At 35.6% G+C, this 23,079-nt stretch overlaps 2 protein-coding genes across 2 annotated transcripts in view; both read right to left on the bottom strand.

Moving 5' to 3' along the window:
* Nucleotides 1-1,391: 1,391 nt before the first annotated feature.
* On the bottom strand, nt 1,392-17,197 carry LOC115437995 (uncharacterized protein PB18E9.04c-like). The gene is made up of 15 exons (XM_030161422.1): nt 17,092-17,197; nt 15,748-15,848; nt 14,744-14,953; nt 13,707-13,817; nt 13,396-13,519; nt 11,482-11,621; nt 11,177-11,383; nt 9,645-9,761; nt 8,686-8,827; nt 8,473-8,585; nt 8,168-8,374; nt 7,142-7,258; nt 5,016-5,157; nt 4,760-4,915; nt 1,392-2,692 (listed from the first exon to the last, which is right to left on the bottom strand). Exons 2-15 carry the CDS (start codon nt 15,844-15,846, stop codon nt 2,643-2,645), a joined length of 1,935 nt encoding a protein of 644 aa, XP_030017282.1. The 5' UTR covers nt 15,847-15,848; nt 17,092-17,197; the 3' UTR covers nt 1,392-2,642.
* The window catches only part of LOC115436878 (myb-like protein X), a 65,972-nt gene continuing 59,835 nt past the window's right edge, over nt 16,943-23,079 (bottom strand). Inside the window, exons 55-56 of the mRNA XM_030159851.1 lie at nt 17,092-17,228; nt 16,943-16,946 (exon numbers count right to left, since the gene is read on the bottom strand). Of these exons, the coding sequence (XP_030015711.1) occupies nt 16,943-16,946; nt 17,092-17,228 (141 nt within the window). The remainder of the gene's footprint in view (nt 16,947-17,091; nt 17,229-23,079) is intronic.

Genomic DNA, 23,079 nt, shown 5'->3' on the forward strand with positions numbered 1-23,079 from the left:
ATTGATTGATTTTTTTAATAGAATGTCCTTTGCAATGGGCAGCATTTAAGTTAAACTGTCAAACTTTTGTCCCCTATAGAGGACAAAATGCATTGCTGGGTCTCAGGAGGATATGCAAAAAAACCCCAAAAAAACAACTTTTTGTTACAGTACTTTTAATTACAGTCTAATAACCATTAGCAATTGATTTACACTCAAACATGTTACTGCAGATCAGGTTTATCAAGGACAGCAAAGTTACAGTAATTGTATGAATTGCAGTGTTTGAGATGATGCATAAGTGTCCACTGTGTTGGCTGATATGAAACTAAAATAACAAAATCCATGAATATACAAGAGAACAGTTGTAGAATAACTGTCCACTGTAGTGACCAGTATGCATGAAAGGGTTAAAGAAAACTCAGAGGATTAAAGCTTGAAGATGTAAATGAAAAAAAAAGTGAATGATAAACACAAAATAACTAGTAATTGTATTTTTTCATACATATTTATATGAACTCAAACATAGTTGACGGGGATAGGAGGTGATTTTAGTCACATACACTTGAATAGAAAAAAACATGAAAAAAAAAACAAAAAACCTAAAGGTAGGAGTACTTGAGTACCTTAACTAAGCAGAGTTCATGAATTTCTTTAATCTTTGCATAAAGTTTTAACAGAAAATCATATTCATACCAAGTTTTCCAACATTTGTTACATTTTTCTTGTTCCAGTCTTAGAATCAATATTAGTTTCTCCCAAACAACAAAAATATCATGACTCACTTCAATCCAGTCCTCAACTGTAGGATTTTCAAATGTCATCCATTTCCTTGTCAGTGCTTTCTTACTTGCTATCGAGAGTAGATTAACCCTTTCATACATTGATTATTAATAAACTAGTGACATTTTTGACATAAAACATAGACTTACGGATTTCTACACTGCTATTCATTTTAGTGAATTCGATGCATCATCAGTTTAACATGTAATTTTTTTTATGCATTAACACATCCATAAAACTCTGTCCAGAAACAGAATATATCACTGATTTAAGAAAACATATCATTTCAGTGTAAAATATAACTGTCCTCAGTGATCATATTCTGGGAAACTTCAGTCACTGAAACAAAATGACAAAAACCATTAGGATTAAACTGTGAACAAACTATTGCCTAAACTGCAGAAAAAGAAATATTAGAAAACACAATGGCATAATTAAGAATTAGAATCATTAATGTAAATAATGTAGCTTTAATTAAAGACTGAATATCTGTCCACTGCAGTGATGTCATGCATGAAAGGGTTAAAAATGTATCCCTTCTAGTGTCAGGTCTCAAAACCAAGTAAAAGTGTCATTTCAGGTAAAATAAACCACATGGAGAGTCAATTAAATAATACCAAAGACAAGAGTTAAATATAGTAGACAGTTTATTTATCAAAGTATAACAGCATATAATCATATAATCAAAGTATTTTTCCCTGCACCATTAAATATTACATTCACAGATTATTAACAAAAGAATATGGTTTAGTTGCTGCATGCTAAGATGTTGTACGTAACACTTTTGCCTGTTTGTATTTAATTGCTTTTGGAGAAACTGGTGCTAACCAGTGTTGGGAGTACTGTGTTCCAAAAGTAATGCTTTACAGTAATGAATTACTTTTTGCTGTAATGAAGTAGTGTAAGGCAATACAAATCAATTTTCAGTAATATTTTACTTGATGCATGTTCAATAGTGCTTGCGTTACAACACACTTTTCGGCCATAATTTAATTGCTCAAATGAAAAAAACAAACAAAAAAACCCCATCAAGACTGCAAGACCATAACAAATCACAAAAGTTCTAGGCTATTTCCTGTTGGTGGCCAGCCACTGGGTAAATATGACAGAGGACAGTACATTTAGAGATAAGGACAGGAAGAATGTAATAGTCAAATGCAACCTTTGACTAAAACTAAAAGAACTATCGACGTCGAGAAATAGCACTAGCAATTAAAAAGCAACATCCATCTGGTACAGTGTCATGTGACCACTCCACTGACTGAGAAGAGAAAGAAAACAGACGACGACGACAGCGATCAGATAAAGCGACAGAAATTCAGTTTGTCTTTCATCCTTTCTTTCATTGCCTTGAGCCTTGACTTTGCCAAAAATAAACTACAGTATATTGTTAGAACCTGGATAGAACACAGTCATTATGCTTCACCATGTCATCCTCTACTTGATCTAAAATGCCCTGAAGTACATCTTGTCATTTTAGAATGTTCAGTTGTTAAGTTGCTGTAGATATTATGGTGAAAGTAACTCAAAAGTAATACAGGAATCATATAACGCATCACAGTTCTGAGACAGTAATATTGTAAGGTAAGGAAATACTTTTAAATAACAGCAACAAGTAATCTGTAATGTATTACAGTTTGGAAGTAACTTGCACAAACAACACTGGCGGAGTAGAGCAGCAGCACTAAACCATTCCTGTTGTTCCAGGCCAGACTGGTAAATTCCCAGTGTTAGAGTGCATCTCAGGTACGAACTGTAGTGTAAAGTTCTATTAAAAAAATATGTCATTCCATTTTTATTGACACTCCTACATGTGTAAATCCAGTGCATTATTAGTCTTCATTGTGTCCGTCAGACCTTAAATGTTGCCTGGAGTCTTTTTAGTTCCTCAACATGATGGACAGTACGAGGACACTGAGCAGGAGCAGAGCTGGAAGGAAACACATGAGGCATTTATTAGAAAATGTCCTAGTCTGCACATGTAAACAATACATATTTTTACTGTGGGAATGTAATAGAATAGCTTTGTTTAATACTCAGTGTCTCTAACCTGCTAAGTTGTAAATTTGTAGAACTTTTATAATGCATCACTTTTTCATTTCACATCTTCATTCGGACTCACTCCCAAAAAGTCTATTCTTACCGGCTAAGCGTACAACATAACCTGCTTAGCAACATTTTTTAGTACCACACCTTACTCTTCTGTTGGCTCTGAAACAAACAACTGTAGAAGAATTTAATCTTTTTCCTTGTTCCTTATTGGAAATGGAAACTTAACCCTTTTATGCATGAATTATGAGAACCTTAATCAAGTTTTTTTTTTTTCCTGAGTGTTTTTATTCCTCTTTAGGCATAAAAAAAAAAAAAACAATGTGATTTTTTTTTTTTTTTTTTTTTTTTTGAACGTATTTTTCATGACACTACAAAAATGTCCACTCAGCTGAACACTATGCGTTTAATTTTTGAAGTAAAGAAACATGCATTTACTAACATACTGTGTGAAAACTATGAAATAAAAACATTTTATCCTCCTGAGACCCAGCAATGCATTTTTGTCCTCTGCAGGGGACAAAAGTATTACAGTTTCACTTAAAAAATAAATAAATAAATAAATAAATAAATGTATTTGAGAAGACAAAAAAAAACTGTTGCATTATGCAGTTTCCAATCAAGACAATTGTTTAATGGAAAAAAGCTAAAATGTTCACTTTCCTGGGTCTCAGGAGGTTAATGCTGCTAAACTGATGTTTTCTCACATTTGAACTTACTATAATACTAGTTATTACTTGCTCAGATAATATGCAAAAAAAAAAAACTCTGTAAATTACAGTCTAATAACAATTAGCAGTTGATTTAGATAAAAGAACAGCAAAGTTACTGTAATGGTATGAATGTCAGTGTATGAGATGATGCATTAGTGTCCACTGTGTTGGCTGATATGGAACTAAAACAACAAAACCCATGAATATAGAAGAGAACAGCTGTAGAATAACTGTCCACTGGAGTGACCACTGTGCATGAAAGGGTTAAGCACATTTCGAAAGTCAGAACCTGAATCTAATCTGGATCAAGAGAGTAACATGAACAGCCGGACGTTATTGTTAAATAATTCTTTACCATGGTAACTGTGTGAGAAAGCAGTGGACCATAGCTATATTTAGTGTTATGAACTGGGATACGTGGAGGAAATGTGCAAACCTTTGCATGTGTGCAATTTGTGGAGCAGAACCATTTATGTGACAAGATACTGTTGGCAAAAGTGCAGAAAACCCACTAAGGACCAGTTTATAAAGCATCGCAAAATGCAAAGTTCCTGAAGGGCAATAATCCTCTAAATTTCCACATTATAGCTACAATAATTGCCCCAAATAAACGTTAATTTTAGACACGATTTAGACTATATAATGTAAATTTTTATTCATAAGTTTAAATTTTTTTTATAAATTATCAGAAATTTCAGGCAACCCCAGACATTCAAAACAGAGACATTTTTTTTTGGCTAAAATTAATTTGTTTTTGATCGCGTAATAGTTTGCTTTAATATGTTGCAAATAAATATTAATTTTAGACAACATTTAGACTATATATTGTAAATTTTTATTAGTAAGTTTTATTTATTTATTTATTTATTGAAATTATTAGAAATTTCAGGCGACCCCAGACATTCAAAACAGAGACATTTTATTTGCTAAAATTAATTTGTTTTTGATCATGTAATAGTTTGCTATAATATGTTGCAAATAAACAATAATTTTAGGCAATATTTAAGCAACATTTAGGCTATATAATGGAAATTTTTATTAGTAAATTTTAATTTTTTATCAATTACTAGAAATTTCAGGCGATCCTATTTGAATTCCGGGCGACCCCACGTGGGGTCCCGACTCCAAGGTTGAAAAACACTGGGCTATAATATTTCCTTTTATAGATAAACTCAATGAGAGGCAAAATTGGGAATGGAAAAGTGAAATGTGAGTGTTCAACAGCTGTGTGTTACCATGAGGATAGGAGGACTCAGCGCCACATGTAGTGGGAGGAACCTGTGTGGTGACGTTGCTCGGCGCTGGTGTGGTCTGTGTGTCGTTGCTGCCCTGGGTGGGGTCTGCCAGGTTCAGAGTTCTGTTCAGGGCGACATTGAAGGTACCGAGGGTACCTAAAGAAGAAAACCAGGGAACAGCAAGTTTCTACAAGACACTGAGGGAAAAGTACATAATGATGTATGATGACTGTACATAAAGTCTGTGTTCACTTACTGCCGTTGACAGATCCACTTCCAAGGAGAACAGTGAAGGTAGTGTCAGCGTTCCTTCGCCGGGCGGTGGAGTTGACATTAGGGACCGTGAAGACACATCTGATGACATTACCAGTCACCTCACCTCGGGTGTTACTCACAGGCTGGAAAGAGAAGATCAAATAAGTCCAACAAGATCCTTTGGTTTCAAGGATGTGTTTTAGTACATTAGTTATTGGAAAATGGATAATAAATGACAGAACAGAAGGGAAAACACAGCAACATATACTGTATATTTCATGTTAAATTAAATGTTTAAATATAAACTTGAACATGAACAATAGTGACCATTTTTGAAGCAACACATTAACAGTATGTGTGCAATTCAAACAAGAGGACTTTATGCTGATTATGCAGTCAAATAAAAAGAACATACTAAGATTAAAAGAAAATTAATGCTTTGAGCTGAATTTATTCACACTGACGGTCCAGCTTATTTTTCAATTTGAAATTTAGAATCGGAGTTTGCATCTCATATTTTACACTTGACTTTGAGTTTGGAATGTTGCAAAAAAAAAAAAAAAAAAAACTAAAAAAGTATGGATTTGATTTTCTGAATTTATAGTGTTGAATTGGGAATTTTATTGTTAGAAGTGAATTTGAATTAGGAATGTTGCATTGGAATATGGATTTAAAAAAAATTGAATTTTGAATTTCGATAGAACTTTTGCATTTAAAGCCTGGATATGTGCTTTTATATCAAACCACAATTCAAATTTTGCTAATTTAAATCTTTTATACAGGCCCTCCAAAATAATTTGGACTCATTTTGTCACTGTGCTATAGAGTGTCTATGGATGTGAATTTAGAATGTTGTTGTTAGATTAGAATCTGGAATTTTACACTGGAACTGGAATTTACATTTCACATTTTAAATCTGAATTTGGATTGTTGTAATGGAATTTGGGATTGAATTTTTGAATGAAAATCTTCGGATTTATGCAACCACTAGAGGGAGTACTGAGTCACTTTATCAGTCTCTGATGATGAGGAACCCCCCCCCCCCCCCCCCCCCGAGGCCTATGACAATAGTAACAGAAAGTGACAACATGGGATGAGAACCGCTAAGAGCACTGTTGTTGTTTTCACCACTGGGACACAGCCCTAAATGAAAACTACTGGAGTTTTTTTTTTTCCCCGAAACATCTGCATTTCATCTATGAAGGTATGAAGTTATTATGTGATGTTATCTTTGCTAAGTTGCCATTTGTTGATCCATGGTTCGGACTAAACTATGACAGTTCTGACCTTGTTTGGATGATTCCAACAGATCTTTAGTTCAGCTACTGACAACACAAACCGTCCAGAAATCAGAGGTGATTTATGGTTTTATTAACCAGCCTATAATGTAACATATTGTCTAATGCAGTAACACACCTAAAAATGATAAGATACAGTATTACCTTGCAAGGTTATAATAGTTTTGAATTTTTCATTATACTTTAGTTTTATTTAGTTTTGACTTTTTCCTCTCTAATTCAGTTCGCTTTAATTTGTTTTTAGAGCAGGTTTGCTAGTTTTTATTAGTGTTCATTTTTTTTCTAAATGCTTAGTTTTAGTTTAGTTTTTTTCATATCTTTTCTCTTCTTCTTCGTCATATTCAAATAAATCCCAGACAGGACTCTGTTGCTTTCTCCCAACTTTAGTCTCCATGTTTCCAGGTAGAGTGGGGACCAGAAGACGACTGGAAACCACAAGTGACGGGCTGTTAAGTGTCACATGGTGCTGCTAGACAAAACTGCTAGGGCGAAATAAATCGATTTCGTATCAATCCGACATTGACAAAGACAAAAACGAAGGGAATTTTATCCAGCATTTTTATCCGTTTTAGTTAGTTTTGTAAACACACAATACAGTTTCAGTTAGTTATCGTTTTTTTCTTTTAATTGTAGTTTTTATGTATTTCAGTTAACGAAAATGTTTTTTCAATTCTAGTTTTCATCATTTCGTTAGTTTTTGTTAACGATAATAACCTTGTTACCTTGATTGTCTCTCAAAATAACTAGTTTTGAGTTTTAGTCTGAAGAAGAAAATTTGATGATACGATAATACAGAGTACATAATTACAGAGTAAATCTGAGGCCTCACCCTGTCTACTGCAGCAAGTGCAGCACTGGGGTTAGTGTTGTTTCTCTGAAATGTGCCGAAGAAGAAGCTTCCATTGTTGGAGCTGTTCTGAGCACAGACGAAAACCATGGCCGTTTCCTGAAGAAAGAAACAGTGGTCAAAGTGAACACAGTGACGAGTCATGGAGGTGATGTGACAGTCAGACAACTGCAGTGACCAAGTATGTGTGTTACCTTCATATTCCTCTTTTACTGATCAAACATTGATTTCATTCTAACAATATTCTCAATCATTATAGTATGAACTCACGTTTGCTTAATAACACCTGTTTGTCCAGCCACACTAAGAAAACATCATATAATAAGTCAGAATTCAGGAGTTGAATCCTCTAAAGCAGGGGTGTCAAACTCATTTTAGTTCAGGGGCCAAATTCAGCCCAATATGATCTCCAGTGGGCCGGACCAGTAAAATAATAAGTGAAAAAAGTAAAATTAAATTATGATAATTTTAACATCTATGAAAATCTGAATAAGATGAACAACTGGAAACGTCTTAAGAAAAACAAGTGCAATTTTAACAATATTATGCCTCAGATTATCAGTTTATCATTTACACATGTGCGTTACAACTTACATTACAATTACAAATGCACAAAACATTTAATAACAGGCAGAATATTGGTAAAATTACATTTACTTATCTTAAGATATTTCAGGTTATTCCCATTTTTTTGTAAAGCAACAGTTTTTTAATATAAATATTTTCATGTAATTTTACTTTTTTACACTAAAACAAAGATAAAATGTGCTGTTTTCATTATTTATAGGTTTAATATGATAGTATTTTACTGGTCTGACCTACATGATATCTAATTGGTCTGTATGTGGAATCTGAATTAATATGATTTTGGCATCCTCAATTGTCATTATCTTCAGTGTAATTTTTGCATCGACAAATTCATCCCATGGGCCAGATTGGATCCTTTGGTGGGCCGGTTTTGGCCCCTGGGCTGCATGTTTGACACCTGTGCTCTAAAGTCTGTATTACCGGAGATGCAGTCGAAGTAAGTCCCAGTGCTATGTATCCTTCGGAGTCTCCTCGCAGTTCGATCAACAGATTAACTCCATTGGGAGGCATTGAGTTGTTGACGATGAAAGACGTGAACAGACACATGCTGTTTCCAGCTGGATTACAGTTACCTGGTGTCTCCACACACAGTTTATTTGTTCCACAGCCAGTACGAGCGATGATCAACTGGTCAACAAACACAGACATGAACACGTTTAACAGTGTGAATTTCAGGTTCATGAAATATTGTACACAGTGAAAATGAAAAAGTTAAAGAATAATACAGCTGGTGTGGGGGTAGTTGTTGGTGCTGGGGTGGTGGGGTTGCTGCTTCCAAGAGCGGGGTTGGCCAGGTTCAGAGATCTGTTCAGGGCGACATTGAAGGTACCGATAGTACCTAAAGAAGAAAACCAGGGAACAGCAAGTTTCTACAAGACACTGAGGGAAAAGTACATAATGATGTATGATGACTGTACATAGAGTCTGTGTTCACTTACCACCACTGATAGATCCACTTCCAAGGAGAACAGCGAAGGTAGTGTCAGCGTTCCTTCGCCGGGCGGTGGAGTTGACATTAGGGACCGTGAAGACACATCTGATGACATTACCAGTCACCTCACCTCGGGTGTTACTCACAGTCTGGAAAGAGAAGATCAAATAAGTCCAACAAGATCCTTTGGTTTCAAGGATGTGTTTTAGTACGTTAGTTATTGGAAAATGGATAAGAAATGACATAACACAAGGGAAAACACTGCAACATATACTGTATATTTCATGTGAAAAAAGGTAAAATGTCATTTAAATTAAAGGATTGAAAGGGACTGATAATGGACAATTTTGAAGCAACACAGTATTTGTGCAATTAAAACAACAAGAGGATGTCTTGTTGATTGTATAGTCGAATGAATTAAAAGAAATACAAGAAAGAATTAAAAGAAAAACAAATAAACCAAACAGAAATGTAAAATGTACAATGTTAGGACTGGTTAGGTAATTAATGCATAGGCTTTCAACTAAACTGATCTAATTACTAAAATCTATTCATAAAAGTCATTTTAGAACAGTGATTATCAAATGGTTGTGACCCAAAAGTGGGTCATAAACCTGTTTTCAGTGGGTCATGAGCCTTTGTCTGGGCAAACAATAATGTTAAGAAACCAATCTTGTGCTTTATTTTTTAAGGAGCTGAGCACCATCCATTCACACTCCCCAACAGTAGGTGACAACAATGTGCTGTAATGCTAATTAACACCAGACATTTTACAAACCCAATCATGGTGAACCAACCTATAATGTAACATATTGTCTACTGCAGTAACATACCTAAAAATGATAAGACACAGTGTTACCTTGATTGTCTCTCAAAATAACTAACTATGAGTTTTAGTTTGAAGAAGAAAACTTGATGATACGATAATACAGAGTACATAATTACAGAGTAAATCTGAGGCCTCACCCTGTCTACTGCAGCAAGTGGAGCGCTGGGGTTAGTGTTGTTTCTCTGAAATGTGCCGAAGAAGAAGCTTCCATTGTTGGAGCTGTTCTGAGCACAGACGAAAACCATGGCCGTTTCCTGAAGAAAGAAACAGTGGTCAAAGTGAACACAGTGACGAGTCATGGAGGTGATGTGACAGTCAGACAACTGCAGTGACCAAGTATGTGTGGGACTCTTTGGGTGGTTTTCCTTTTCTTCTGACCTGCAACTTTGACCTCACAAAATTACCAGCAAAGTTGTCTAAGTTTTACCAGCAAGCTCTCTTGGCCTGGAAATGATGTTATAATCACAATTTTTCGCCTCATAAGACTATTATTTGGAATAATGGAGACATTTCTGTTGGGAAGAAATCTATTTTCAAGCAAAAGTGGTTTGATAAAGGTATTATTTATGTGTGTGATCTTTTCGACAACAATGGCTTAATTATTTGTTATGAACTTCTTCTTCTTACTGAATATTTTCTTATAACAAATAAGGAATTTAGTCGGGTAGCCAAAGCCATCCCTCATGGGCTGCGCTTTCTTATGAGAAGTCAGAAGAATAGAGTCTTGTTTAATGATTAATGATATTGACATTTTGGATTCTAAATGCAAGAATAAACATATAAGAAACACATTCTATGAAAGGTGGAAAAAAACTCCAAGAGAGAAGGCTTTTTGGGACAATATATTTTTACATATTGATTAGCAAAGAGCATGGCTGTTATCATACAAATATTGCATTAACAATAAGATAAGAGAGATTCATGTCAAGATTTCACACAATATATATACCACTAATGCATATCTTTCAAAATTTTTATATCTAGAAAATAAATGTAACTCATCTGATAATGAGCCTGAAACTTTAATACACTTATTTTATCAATGCACCCACTCTATTACCCTCTGGACTAAATTGGAAAGATACATATTGTGTAAAGTCAGACACCCCATTTTAATTGATTGTAAGTCTGTTATTATATGTTTTATTCACCAAGAGAGCAGCATTAAGTACATTGTTAATGTATTAATATTGTTTGGTAAATTCCATATCCATAAATGTAAAATGTTGAAAATGACCCCCAGTTTTCAGACTCCTAGCTGAATTTGAAGAGTACATTTGCAGTATTAAACTTATAGACTCCCCCAAATGTGATAAGTCTCAAATTATATGAAGAACTTTTTACAGAAAATAATGTTTAAGAATTATTTGTGTATTTGTTTTTGTTTGTATGTTAAGAATGTCGCAAGTTCTTATGGCCTTGTTGATTGTATGTTTGATCTTTGCTAACTTTAATCTTTGAAATAAAGGTTTAAAAAAAAAAAAAGCATGTGTGTTACCCTCATATCCCTCTTTTACTGATCAAACATTGATTTCATTCTAATAATTTTCTCAATCATTACAGTATGAACTCATGTTTGCTTAATAACACCTGTTTGTCCAGCCACACTAAGAAAACATCATATAATAAGTCAGAATTCAGGAGTTGAATCCTCTAAAGTCTGTATTACCGGAGATGCAGTCGAAGTAAGTCCCAGTGCTATGTATCCTTGGGAGTCTCCTCGCAGTTCGATCATCAGATTAACTCCATTGGGAGGCATTGGGCTGCTGACGACTACAGATGTGAACAGACACATGCCGCTTCCAGCTGGATCACAGTTACCTGGTGTCTCCACACACAGTTTTCTTGTTCCACAGCCATCACGAGTGATGGTCAACTGGTCAACAAACACAGACATGAACACGTTTAACAGTGTGAATTTCAGGTTCATGAAATATTGTACACAGTGAAAATGAAAAAGTTAATGAATAATACAGGTGGTGTGGGGGTAGTTGTTGGTGCTGGGGCTGGGGCGGTAGTTGGTGGTGGGCTAGTGGGGTTGCTGCTGCCCCTAGTGGGGTCTGTCAGGTTTAGTGGACCTCTTGTCAGCCTCACGTCGAAGCGATCGAGGGAACCTGAAGGAGAAAACCAGATAGAAGGGCAAGTTAAGACTTCCTTGGACAAGCCCTCAGTGACTGATAAAAGAATAAAATGGTGTTTTCTGACCAATTGTTTGGATTTTTTTTTTTGTCTTAATTTTCTCAACACTGACCAACAAGTAACTTCTTCAGTATCTTTGAAGGCATTTTGAACTTGTCATTGTGGTGAGTTTCATTTTTTTCCTATGGGGTCAGAATAAATGTTTGACGCCTGTGGTCTCCTGTCCAAAATGTACAGTTTATGAAAATTATCAGATGGGAAAAGAGGTTGTTTTAAGTCATGTTTCACCACTTTAATTTCAAATGAAACAATTCACAAATCTTTTTCCCAGACAACTCATCCTGATTACTTTTGTCATCATTAAAACTACTTCACTGGGTTTACATTTGATGTTTTTTAACCAAATACATAAACTGAACTCAGGACATTTACATCAGCCACAGTTTTTATTTTTGTGCCATCATTACCAGTGGAAGCTGCTCATCTTTCAGACAGGAGAAGCTCACTGTCGGCTTACATCAAAAAATTGTCAAGTTATTCAAACATAAATTCAGCCCTCCGTTCCTTGTGATTTGTATATTTGTGTATTTACAGTGCAAGAAATGAACAAGTAATTTCGTAGTGGTTTCTCTCTCGATTTCACAGCAGAATGCGCGACGGTATTAAACTGAACTCTGTCAGTGAAGGAGTAGATCTCAAAATAGCTGTCAATCAAACGGGATTCAGCCTTTCAACCGATCCTCCAATCAGCACGTGGAAGCCCAGTGTCCAGCCCGGCCGAGCTCCACCCACAGCTCCATTCACCCCCAGAGATGCTGAGCGTCCGGGGGTGGGACAACATCGTGGCATTTATCCAATTACCGTCCAGTTTTGAGGCAATGAAAAAAACTGTTCCACTCAGTCCCACTGAAGTGCATGGACGCCGAGCGTCTACGGGCAAATGCACTGAGCAGAGATTGAATGAGAAAACAGTGCAACGGGAATGTATGAGAAGTGAACAACATCAAGTCTGTTGATTTGTGATAAAGCTGATTCTTTTTTGTCTTTGAGATGAACGTGTTCTAACACATGTGTAGTCAATGAAATGTCAACACAACCGTACATATTTGACCATTTAATTTTCATAATTTTAGGGGAAACCGGGCTTCCCTTGCTGTCTGTGAGAAATCACCTTTGATCATTACATGTGTCCAGATCTGTAAATTTTGGTTCAGTTTTGTAAGAATCCACATTCCTAGAAACACTGAGCTCTCCATAAATTCCATCTAAACTCTGTGTGCTTGAGGGAAAACAATCAGCCTAGCAAGAAGAAAGTCACACACCATAATATTTTTTTGGGCCACCTTTAGCTTTGCTTATAGCACAGATCCATCGAACATTGTTGCTATAACCTTATGCAACATCAGAACATTTATCATTTTCTGGACACATAATGTTGCTGAACCTAGAATTAACCAAATGAACCAACCCCAGATTATAACACTGCCCCTACAGACTTGGACTGTAGGCACTAGGCATGATGGGTAATCACTTCATCCACCTCTCTCCTCACCTTGATGTTCCCATCACTCTGGAACAGGGTCAGTCTGGATTCATCAGACCACATGACCTTTTTCCATTAAAACACAAACTGATGGTTGTTTCAGAAATGAGAAGGTTTTGTCTGCATCAGCAACACACGGGGATTTTCTTTTGGCCAGACTGTGTATGTCCATAATGACTGTATGTAAACTGTTTGTGTCCACTTACCTTCGGTCACATTCCCGACTCCAAGAAGAACAGTGTAATTAATGTTGGTGAAGTTCAAGTCAGGGACATTGAACTCGCATCTGATGATGTTGCCATTCACCACGCCTCTGATTTCTGTCGTATTCTGGATAGAAAAATTTAAAAAACATGCAATGAGGTAATGTGATGAAAAGCAGCAAAAATAATATACTTTGAATTTATGCCAGCCAGCCAGCCAGCCAGATAGATAGATAGATAGATAGATAGATAGATAGATAGATAGATAGATAGATAGATAGATAGATAGATAGATAGATGGTCTGAGGTCTCACCCTTTCTGTCGGCATGGGCGGATCGTTGACGCCAGTCCTCATTGCCGTGCGGAAGAAAAAACTCCCATTGTTTGAGCTGTTTTGAGCGCATGCAAAAATCATGGCCCTAGGCTGAGGAAAGAATCGGCAATGAAGCACGAAAAGGTGAAAGGACAGTGAGTCAGTAAAGGGATGTGATTGTCTGACAACACTTCTGTCTCCAGATCTTGTTGGTTCAACTGTAATGAGTAATGTTTCTGAAATTACCTTGATTGTGTTTGGGTGTTTTTCATGTTTATCTCAGTAATACACAACAATGTGTTCACTTTGTTTTTTTCTTATCCCACACCAAACAAAAAAAAACAAAACAAAACAAAAAAAAAACAGCAATAGACTTTCATTAACAAAATAGTTTGATGGACCATTTACCATTTTGCAGGTATTGTCAGTTATACATACTGAATGGAAATATATCTAGTGCATTGATCTGTGGGGATCCACGGGTTCTAGATGTGGTAGTTTTTACGCTGTTGTGTATTCATGCATGCAGTACCACATTTGTCCAGCAGTCACCGCCAAAGTGTTCTAGGCATAGCAACGTGTTTGTAAGGCTAATGTATTCCAAAATGACTAATTTATCCCAAAATACTGGTCCTATCAACTTGCCATTTTCGCTGCTGTCTTCCTTGGCCAAAATACCTAAATAAGCCAAACTGCAGCAGTCAGCTTTTTACGGGTTTTGTGTGATTCCCAAGACACACACGCATGCACATAGAGGCCACTTGGCTTTTACCCTTTATCTATAGAAATACTAAAGCAGTGCTTCCACATTTCCCATTATGAGACTTGAGGTCCAGCACCCCAAAAATGTATTTAAAATCAACATGGCTACCTTTAAAACCAAAATCCACTCTAAATTTAATCATTGCACTTGGATTTCTTCTTATTATTTATTATCTGCACAAGTTTTTTCTACAATTTTGTATGCAGATATTTGTTACTTGCTACACTTGCTACTTGTCTTTTTCTATACACTGATGCCAGTGGATGTGTGTTACCTGTGATGCGTTCATGGTCAGTCCCATTGCGATGTAACCCTCTGAGTATCCTCTCAGTTCGAAGGTCAGTATAGAGTCATTGGTAGATGTTAAAACAATGAGGTCAGAGGACATGAACAGGCACATGGAGCTGTTTAGAGTGGGATCACAGCCGTTTGGTTCATCCAAACACAGTTTTTCAGTTCCGCAGCCATTACGTGTAATGTCCACCTGGTAGGCAAACACATAAAGCAGACCAGAACACATTTAATTTCCTGAGCCAAAGTTATAGAAATGTTGTGCACCTGTTCATTTTCTTTTGTCAGTTTATTTGTTTATTGATTCAGGAATGGAACACAAGGAACACAACAATATTGTGAATGTAATAAGATAGGTGATTGAAATGAACACTAAATGATGAACCCAGAGCCACCAAAATGGATTGAAAGAGTCAGGGAAATCTATTATACGGAACAAATGACATATAATATTTCCCTAAAGATGGGCCCCCACGTTTGCCTCATTAATACAACGAATCCTTCTTGCCTTTTATATCATTAAATTAAACACACACACATATACACGCACACACACACTTCCAGAACAACACACTATCTCTCAATATATTGATTGTGTAAAATCATCTGCTTCCTTGACTGTGACTATGTTATTTGAAGTTAAAATCGCACCTATTGTTCTTCTCTGTGCTCAACATTAAATGAATCTAGTAGAGCAAGGTGTTTTTTTTTTAAGGAAGTTACTCTGATAAGGATCATACCTTGCGGGAAAAGTTATAAAACAGGTTTAATAAGATTCACAACAACTTCTCAAACAACTCGTCTACAAACACCCAAACCCTGCCAAATGTGGATTCTTATCATTCCAATAGTGTGAGCAGGCGAGTCTTTTGGGGGTAAAATTAAGTTCGCCAGAGATGATCATGTAAAATATCCCAAGGTCACAACTTATGTTAAAAAGTGTGAATGTCAGAGAAGGATTTAAGGATTTAAGAAGGCAAATCCAACCTGGCTTCTGTTGGTGGCGAATGACAGATGATGAGTTCCAGTGACTGCAGGAAGAAAAAGCATCAAGGCAGCAAGGGACAGGAACAATTTTCCTTTCATGTCTACAGGGAAGTAGGGAGAATAAATGGACAAAGAAGAATTTATGTTAGAAAAATCTAATAGAAAAGAAAACAAAAAGGAGGAGAAGTAACATGATACATTTACCCACTTAGATTATTTTTTATGTTACTTATCTGCTGTTCCTTATGTTTTTACCACTGTACACAGCATGTTATATTTCTTTGTATATACACGATGTACATATTATAGCGTGATGATATTTTATCTTGTTTTTTTGTATTTAACTTGCACTTTACCTGTAAACTACCTGTCTAAATTTCGTTATGTGTACACAAAATTACAATAAAAATTCTTGGATCTTCAGAAGTTAACTTTAATTTTCCAAGCAGAAAAACCACAGGTTGTCAAACTCTGTCACAAGTCTGCCTTTATCTGACATTGAGAATCTTTGTGTCTGTTGATGTAGTTTATTGCCTAATTCTTTCAGCCACATGTTAGATGTTGGGGGCTTCTTAGTTTTCTGGCTTCATACTGATCTGTCACTAAATCTGTCTGGACCACCACACTGATCAGCCCCATTCGAGGTGCACAGGGGGAAGAGAAAAGCCAAATATATGATCCCAAAGGGTCTGATCCTGTAGCAAAAAAAAAGAGTTCTTTGTGTCTCTGAATGTTTCCACACAGAGCGATGAAGTATCCGTGTAATTAAAGTAAAATTTTGAATGTTTTATATCACTTCATCTGTAGTATCAGCATCATTTCCTTGTGCAGGTCTTATCTCGTCTGCATTTTACGACAGTTTCTGTTATAAAATCCGAACGTATGACATCAAAGTTGCTCTGAACATCATTCAGCAAATAGTTTCTTTATTTACTGTAAGTATTTCATAAATTAAAGCATAATCATAACAATATTTGAATTCCAGTTTTTCTGAAAAAAAAAAAAAAAAGTCATGGAAAATGTTCATTGTACAAAAATAGAATTCATGAATGACCTCTTTTGTCTAATTTGAGACTAAAAAATTAACAGACACCAATTATATAAATCAAACAAAATACACTGACACCCATAAAGTTGGAATCATTTTGTTTACAGGCACATTCCTTTTTTTATTTCTATTTCTACACATCAGGATTCACCTGCAATAATCACCCAGTTACACTTTATCACTTTATCAAGAATAAATCCCATCAATAATCCTTTCATAAAATGAGGTAAAAACATTTTAATCTAACTTTATAGGCAACAGTGTACATTCAGACCAGTTAGTTGAGAGCGACTTACCTGAGCTGTGATAGTAAGATCTTAAAGGAATAGAAATGTCCACTGTGCTGGTGTTTGTACTCCTCTTTGTGTGTGTGTCGATCCTTGCAGAAACCGTTTAAATCAGCCAACGTCAGCAGTGATGCTCCCGCAGCATCCTGCATAGGGTGGAGCTTAGACACATTCACCTGATGGGAAGGTGTACATTTCATCTCAGTCTTGTCCCCTTTTGTCAACAATGTCATAGCAAACAGCTGTGTCATTGTTAAGGGGAAATACATGTTGAAAGAAACATTTTGTTGCTTCTTTTTGCTTCTTCAGTGTCTTACTTCAAAATAAAATGTATAAGATTACACACAGATTTCAATGAGGATTGCTACAAGAACACTGATATCTATTATTATTAAAGTTAATGATATGTTTCAGGTCTGTTCTTTGTGTCTACATCCAGAAAACACACACACACAATTAAAACAACACTAAAACCTCCAATGACAAATACATGTAAAATAGAGACACACAATAGCAGTATATGTACAGAGTAGTACATACAGTACATCATGTAGTTGTATACAGTCTTGCAAAATTCTCCAAATTCAACAAAGTATAGCATGTTGAGAGTAAAATTCTTCACTTATAGGTCTACATTTTAGGTTGAACATTTGTTTTATACAGTGTAAGACATAATGCATCTGCCATATCTTAGTAAATAAGTTTTGTTTCACTAAGGCCATTTCTCAGACTAGGGTTGGAGATAATTAAGTGATAAAATGTGGTGAAACCAGATTGTGGCATAACACTCCTATCAGCGCACATTTATTGTTGTTTTTTTTTTCCGTCTCCAGTTCTTGTAAGGAAGTTTCGATGAGTTTGATCTGTAATCTGTTACCCAATACATGACCATGTAAAACACCGGGAAAATGAGACATGCAACAGCTTTTTAATCTTCATTCAGTAGTTTTTTTTTTATCCTGCTTTCTTCTGTTGATTTCTCTATTATTTCCTTTACATAGAAGTGACCATTTTTATTAGTATCACCAAAACTGACTCTTGTATCTTGCACAGAAATGCCAGAATTCATTCTCTCGCTCATAATTTCACTCCGGTTTCTGAAACTGTGTTCAGACCTCTTGGGATCTGAAACTTTTCATAGTGTGACCCTCACCGATCAGATTTCCTTTGTTGTAGCCAGGTCGTTAAAGGCAGGGTGGTACGTGAGGTTCAGTAACAGGAGACACTGTGTAAAATGAACACTTAATTGTTCCAAAACTTCCCCCGAAAAAGATAAATTCGTGTTTCAGGCACTCAGGCAAAGATGGAGATCAGGCATTTTGTACTGTCACACTGAGTTAACCCTGAAAGGCCCAGACCGGTGTTTTGGACCTCTGCCTCTCTGCTTCTTCTGTACTTTTCTAATTTTGTCCCAGTTGACATCATGTGCGAACCCAATGATTCACTGTTAAAAAAAAATCCTGTTGTTTTTACAGGAAAAAAACTAGCAACTGTGGTTTCCAGAACAATACTGTAAAAAACACATCCAACAGTAAACATATTTATGGAGTAACATGTAGATTTAACATTTTAAACATGTAGATTTAACTGGTAAATGAACTGCACTTATTTAGCACATTTTCTCCACCTTAATGGTGTCCAAAGCACTTTCCAAAACCACCAGGTCCAACTGGGACCAGTTTAGGGTTCAGTGTCTTCCATGGACACTTTGACATATGAACAGTCTGAGCCAGGATTCAAACCACCAACCCTTTGGTTACTGGACGAGCCGCTCTACCAACTCTACCAACCCATTAATTTACAAGTTTAAAATGTCACATTGTTAAATGTTTACTTATATATATATATATATATATATATATATATATATATATATATATATATATATATATATATATATATATATATATATATATATATATATATATATACATATATATATATATATACAGGGTGGGGAAGCAAAATTTACAATGAACATTTAGTTGTTTTTTCTCAGCAGGCACTACGTCAGTTGTTTTGAAACCAAACATATATTGATGTCATAATCATACCTAACACTATTATCCATACATTTTCAGAAACTTTTGCCCATATGAGTAATCAGGAAAGCAAACGTCAAAGAGTGTGTGATTTGTTGAATGCACTCGTCACACCAAAGGAGATTTCAAAAATAGTTGGAGTGTCCATAAAGACTGTTTATAATGGAAAGAAGAGAATGACTATGAGCAAAACTATTACGAGAAAGTCTGGAAGATACTATTAAAGAAGAATGGGAGAAGTTGTCACCTGAATATTTGAGGAACACTTGTGCAAGTTTCAGGAAGCGTGTGAAGGCAGTTATTGAGAAAGAAGGAGGACACATAGAATAAAAACATTTCCTATTATGTCAATTTTCTTGTGGCAAATAAATTCTCATGACTTTCAATAAACTAATTGGTCATACACTGTCTTTCAATCCCTGCCTCAAAATATTATAAATTTTGCTTCCCCACCCTGTATATATATATATATATATATATATATATATATATATATATATATATATATATATATATATATATATATATATATATATAAATAAAACAAATACGCCGTTATTTCAACATTATGGTCTTGCAGTTTAAACAGCACCACATTGTATTTCAATTTACAGTTTTATTTTCTAAAAACAATAGAAATACATAATTTCTACATACAAATCTAGTTTTGTTCACATACTCTTCCTGTAAAAACTACAGCTATATTTGATTCAATCGTTAACACAAAAATCTTTTCAAATAAACAACTTCGCATTGTATTGTCACTTGTTTTTTTATGTTGCAATTTTACAACTTTTTGGTGTTAATTCTACAGTCATTTTTTACAGTGTTCATCTGGTTTTTCCGTCCACATGTTACATATTCTTTGTCTGAGAATGGAGAATTTTATGTAAATTCCTAAAACATAAATACAAAGATAAGTCGTTTTTATTGTGAACTGTGACAGAACCTCAGGACATTTGTGTGTTTTTTTGTCAGTATTTTCAGCTTCCAAATATTTTTGCTCATCCACATAAAAAACATTATCATAAATGACATTATTGTGGTTGTTTTTCAAGGTATTTATTTATATTAATCCCCTGGCAATGTACATGTGCCCAAAACGAATTATATTATTAATTGAACAAATTCAAACAATGACAACAAATTATCATTTTTTATTTATTTATTGATTTATTACACACATTTAATGACTTTACAAAACACATTGATATGATTAGGGTTCAGTTCAGCAGTTATTTTACAGGAAAATATATGATCATTTCCAGCTTCTGAGGGTTAATACAGGAGACACTGTGTCAAATAAACATTTAATTGTCCTAAAACTTCCCCCGACAAAGATAAATGCGTGTTTTAGGCACTCAGGCAAAGATGGAGATCAGGCATTTTGTACTGTTACACTGAGTTAACCCTTAAAGGCCCAGACCGGTGTTTTGGACCTCTGCTTCTCTGCTTCTTCTGTACTTCTCTAATTTTGCCCCAGTTGACATCATGTGTGGACCCAATGACTCATCTGGTTCTTTTTCCGTCCACGTTACATATTTTTTGTCTGAAAGTGGAGAATTTTATGCAAATTTCTAAAACATAAACACAAAGATAAGTCATTTTTACTGTGAACTGTGACAGAACCTCATGATGTTTGTGTGTTTTTTATCAGTATTTTCAGCTTCCAAATTTTTTTGCTCATCCACATAAAAAACATTATCATAAATGACATTATTGTGGTTGTTTATCAAGGTATTTATTTATATTAATCCCCTGGCAATGTACATGTGCCCCCAGCTCTTCCGAGAGCACCTTCTGTCCTAGCACTTTCAAACATTCCATTTTACATATATTATTATGGCTATTCTGTCGTTTTACTTGGTATTTTTATTTCACTGTTTTAATTGTACAGCTGTTTTTATGTCTTCTTAACCTATTCTTGTATTTTTAGTCTATAATTTTTGCTTTTTAATCTTCTATACGACACTGTTTTTAATTGTACAGCTGTTTTATGTCTTTAATCTATTCTTGTATTTTATTTTATTTTATTTTTATTATTATTATTATTTTTTTAATTTTGGTTTTCCCTTGTAAGTCGCTTTGGAAAAAAGCATCTGCCAAATGCATAAATGTAACGTAAATGTAAAAAGACTTATATTATCAGTTGAACAAATTCAAACAATGACAAAAAATTATTATCTTTTTTTTATTTATTACACACATTTGATGACTTTACAAAATGCATTGATATGATTAGGGTTCAGCGCCAGCAGTTATTTATTAAAATATATGATCATTTCCAGCTTCTGAGGGTTAATACAGTCGAAGAGGCACGATAAGATGCTGCGCACTTTTAATACTCCTCGGCCAAATAGAGTGTAAGATTCTGTTGAAAGTTACTGCCCTATTCAGGTTTTGCACATACGTCACATGATCACGTGGTTTTCTGTTTACAACGCCATATTGGTAGGCAAGCTTTCCTTGGATCGTACAACTGGCCATTGTCGGTGATATTTATCTGTCTCTTGTGTAGATCTACAATAACATAAAGCTTTAAGCAGTGTGATCATGGTAACCACATGTGTTGTGGTTGGTTGCAATAATCGGCAAGAAAAAAACACGGGTAAATCCTTCAATAGATTTCCGAAGGATCCAGAATGGAGGGGCTGTGGATTGCAGCCATAAAACGTGAAGGCAGGCAACCATCCAGCACCAGCCGAGTATGCAGCGACCACTTTATTGAGGGCAAGTGAATGCATTAAAACACAAATTAGTTTATTGCTACATAGACATTACCAGTATTTAGTTCAATAAACATGTACTATAGGCACCCCACCCCCACCCCCTACCGTTCTAAGTTTGGGTTTATTTTTAGATGTTTGTTCAGATGTTTAGACTTCCTTTATTCTTGTTCCAGGAAAAAAGTGGCAATCCTATGTCCCCTGATTACGTGCCTTTGTTGTTTTCATACCTGATATACCAGATAGTTGTAAATATCTGAGTAGCTAACTACCGGGTACCTCTGAGCACTGACAATAGCACAGAGTTTATCCAAGGTCAAGCTATAGCAGTGGCGGCTGCTCGTCTTTCAGAGAGGGGAAGCTGATGTCGGCTTACATCAAAAAAATTGTCAAGTTATTTAAACATACATTTGGCCCTCCGTTCCTTTTTAAGAAAATGGTCAGTGGCCTTATCATACCAAGTAGGCGTCTTTTCCAGGGAACTGATAGCTAGTTCACTCCGACCGACAGTATGATTGATTTAACTATCTACAAAACGATATTAAACTCGAACAAGAAATGATTAAATTATGTAACTGAAACAAGAAAACGTTGAAATTATGTAAAATTGAAACAAGGAAGTAAAATGAGTGTGTTTTATTTACAGTGCAAGAAATGAACGAGTAATTTCATAGTGGTTTCTCTCATGATTTCACAGCAGAATGTGTGACGGTATTAAACTGAACTGTGTCAGTGAAGGAGGAGATCTCAAAATAGCTGTCAATCAAACGGGATTCAGCCTTTCAACTGATCCTCCAATCAGCACGTGGAAGCCCAGTGTCCAGCCCGGCCGAGCTCTGCCCACATCTCCATTCACCCCCAGAGACGCCAGGCGTCCGGGGGCGGGACAACATTGTGGCATTTATCCAATTACCGTCCAGTTTTGAGGCAATGAAAAAAACTGTTCCACTCAGTCCCACTGAAGTGCATGGACGCCGAGCGTCTACGGGCAAATGCACTGAGCAGAGATGGATGAGAAAACAGCACAACAGGAATGTATGAGAAGTGAACAACATCGCATCCATTGATTTGTGATAAAGCTGATTCTGAACGAACTCGTCTGTGAGATGAACGTGTTCTAACACATTTGTAGTCAATGAAATGTCAACACAACCGAACATATTTGACCATTTAATTTTCATAATTTTAGTGGAAGCCGGGCCTCCCTTGCAGTCTATGAGAAATCGCCT

Source organism: Sphaeramia orbicularis, chromosome 17, assembly GCF_902148855.1.
Source record: "Sphaeramia orbicularis chromosome 17, fSphaOr1.1, whole genome shotgun sequence".
Lineage (NCBI taxonomy): Eukaryota > Metazoa > Chordata > Actinopteri > Kurtiformes > Apogonidae > Sphaeramia > Sphaeramia orbicularis.

Bases quoted from the DNA above. Each gene is read 5' to 3' on its own strand.
- LOC115437995 (XM_030161422.1), bottom strand. From the start codon at position 15,846: ATGAAAGGAAAATTGTTCCTGTCCCTTGCTGCCTTGATGCTTTTTCTT. The intron at 11,622-13,395 runs GTAAGTGGACAC...TTTCTCCTTCAG, and splicing joins AGTCGGGAATGTGACCGAAG to GTTCCCTCGATCGCTTCGAC. The intron at 4,916-5,015 runs GTAAGTGAACAC...TTTCTTCTTTAG, and splicing joins AAGTGGATCTGTCAACGGCA to GTACCCTCGGTACCTTCAAT.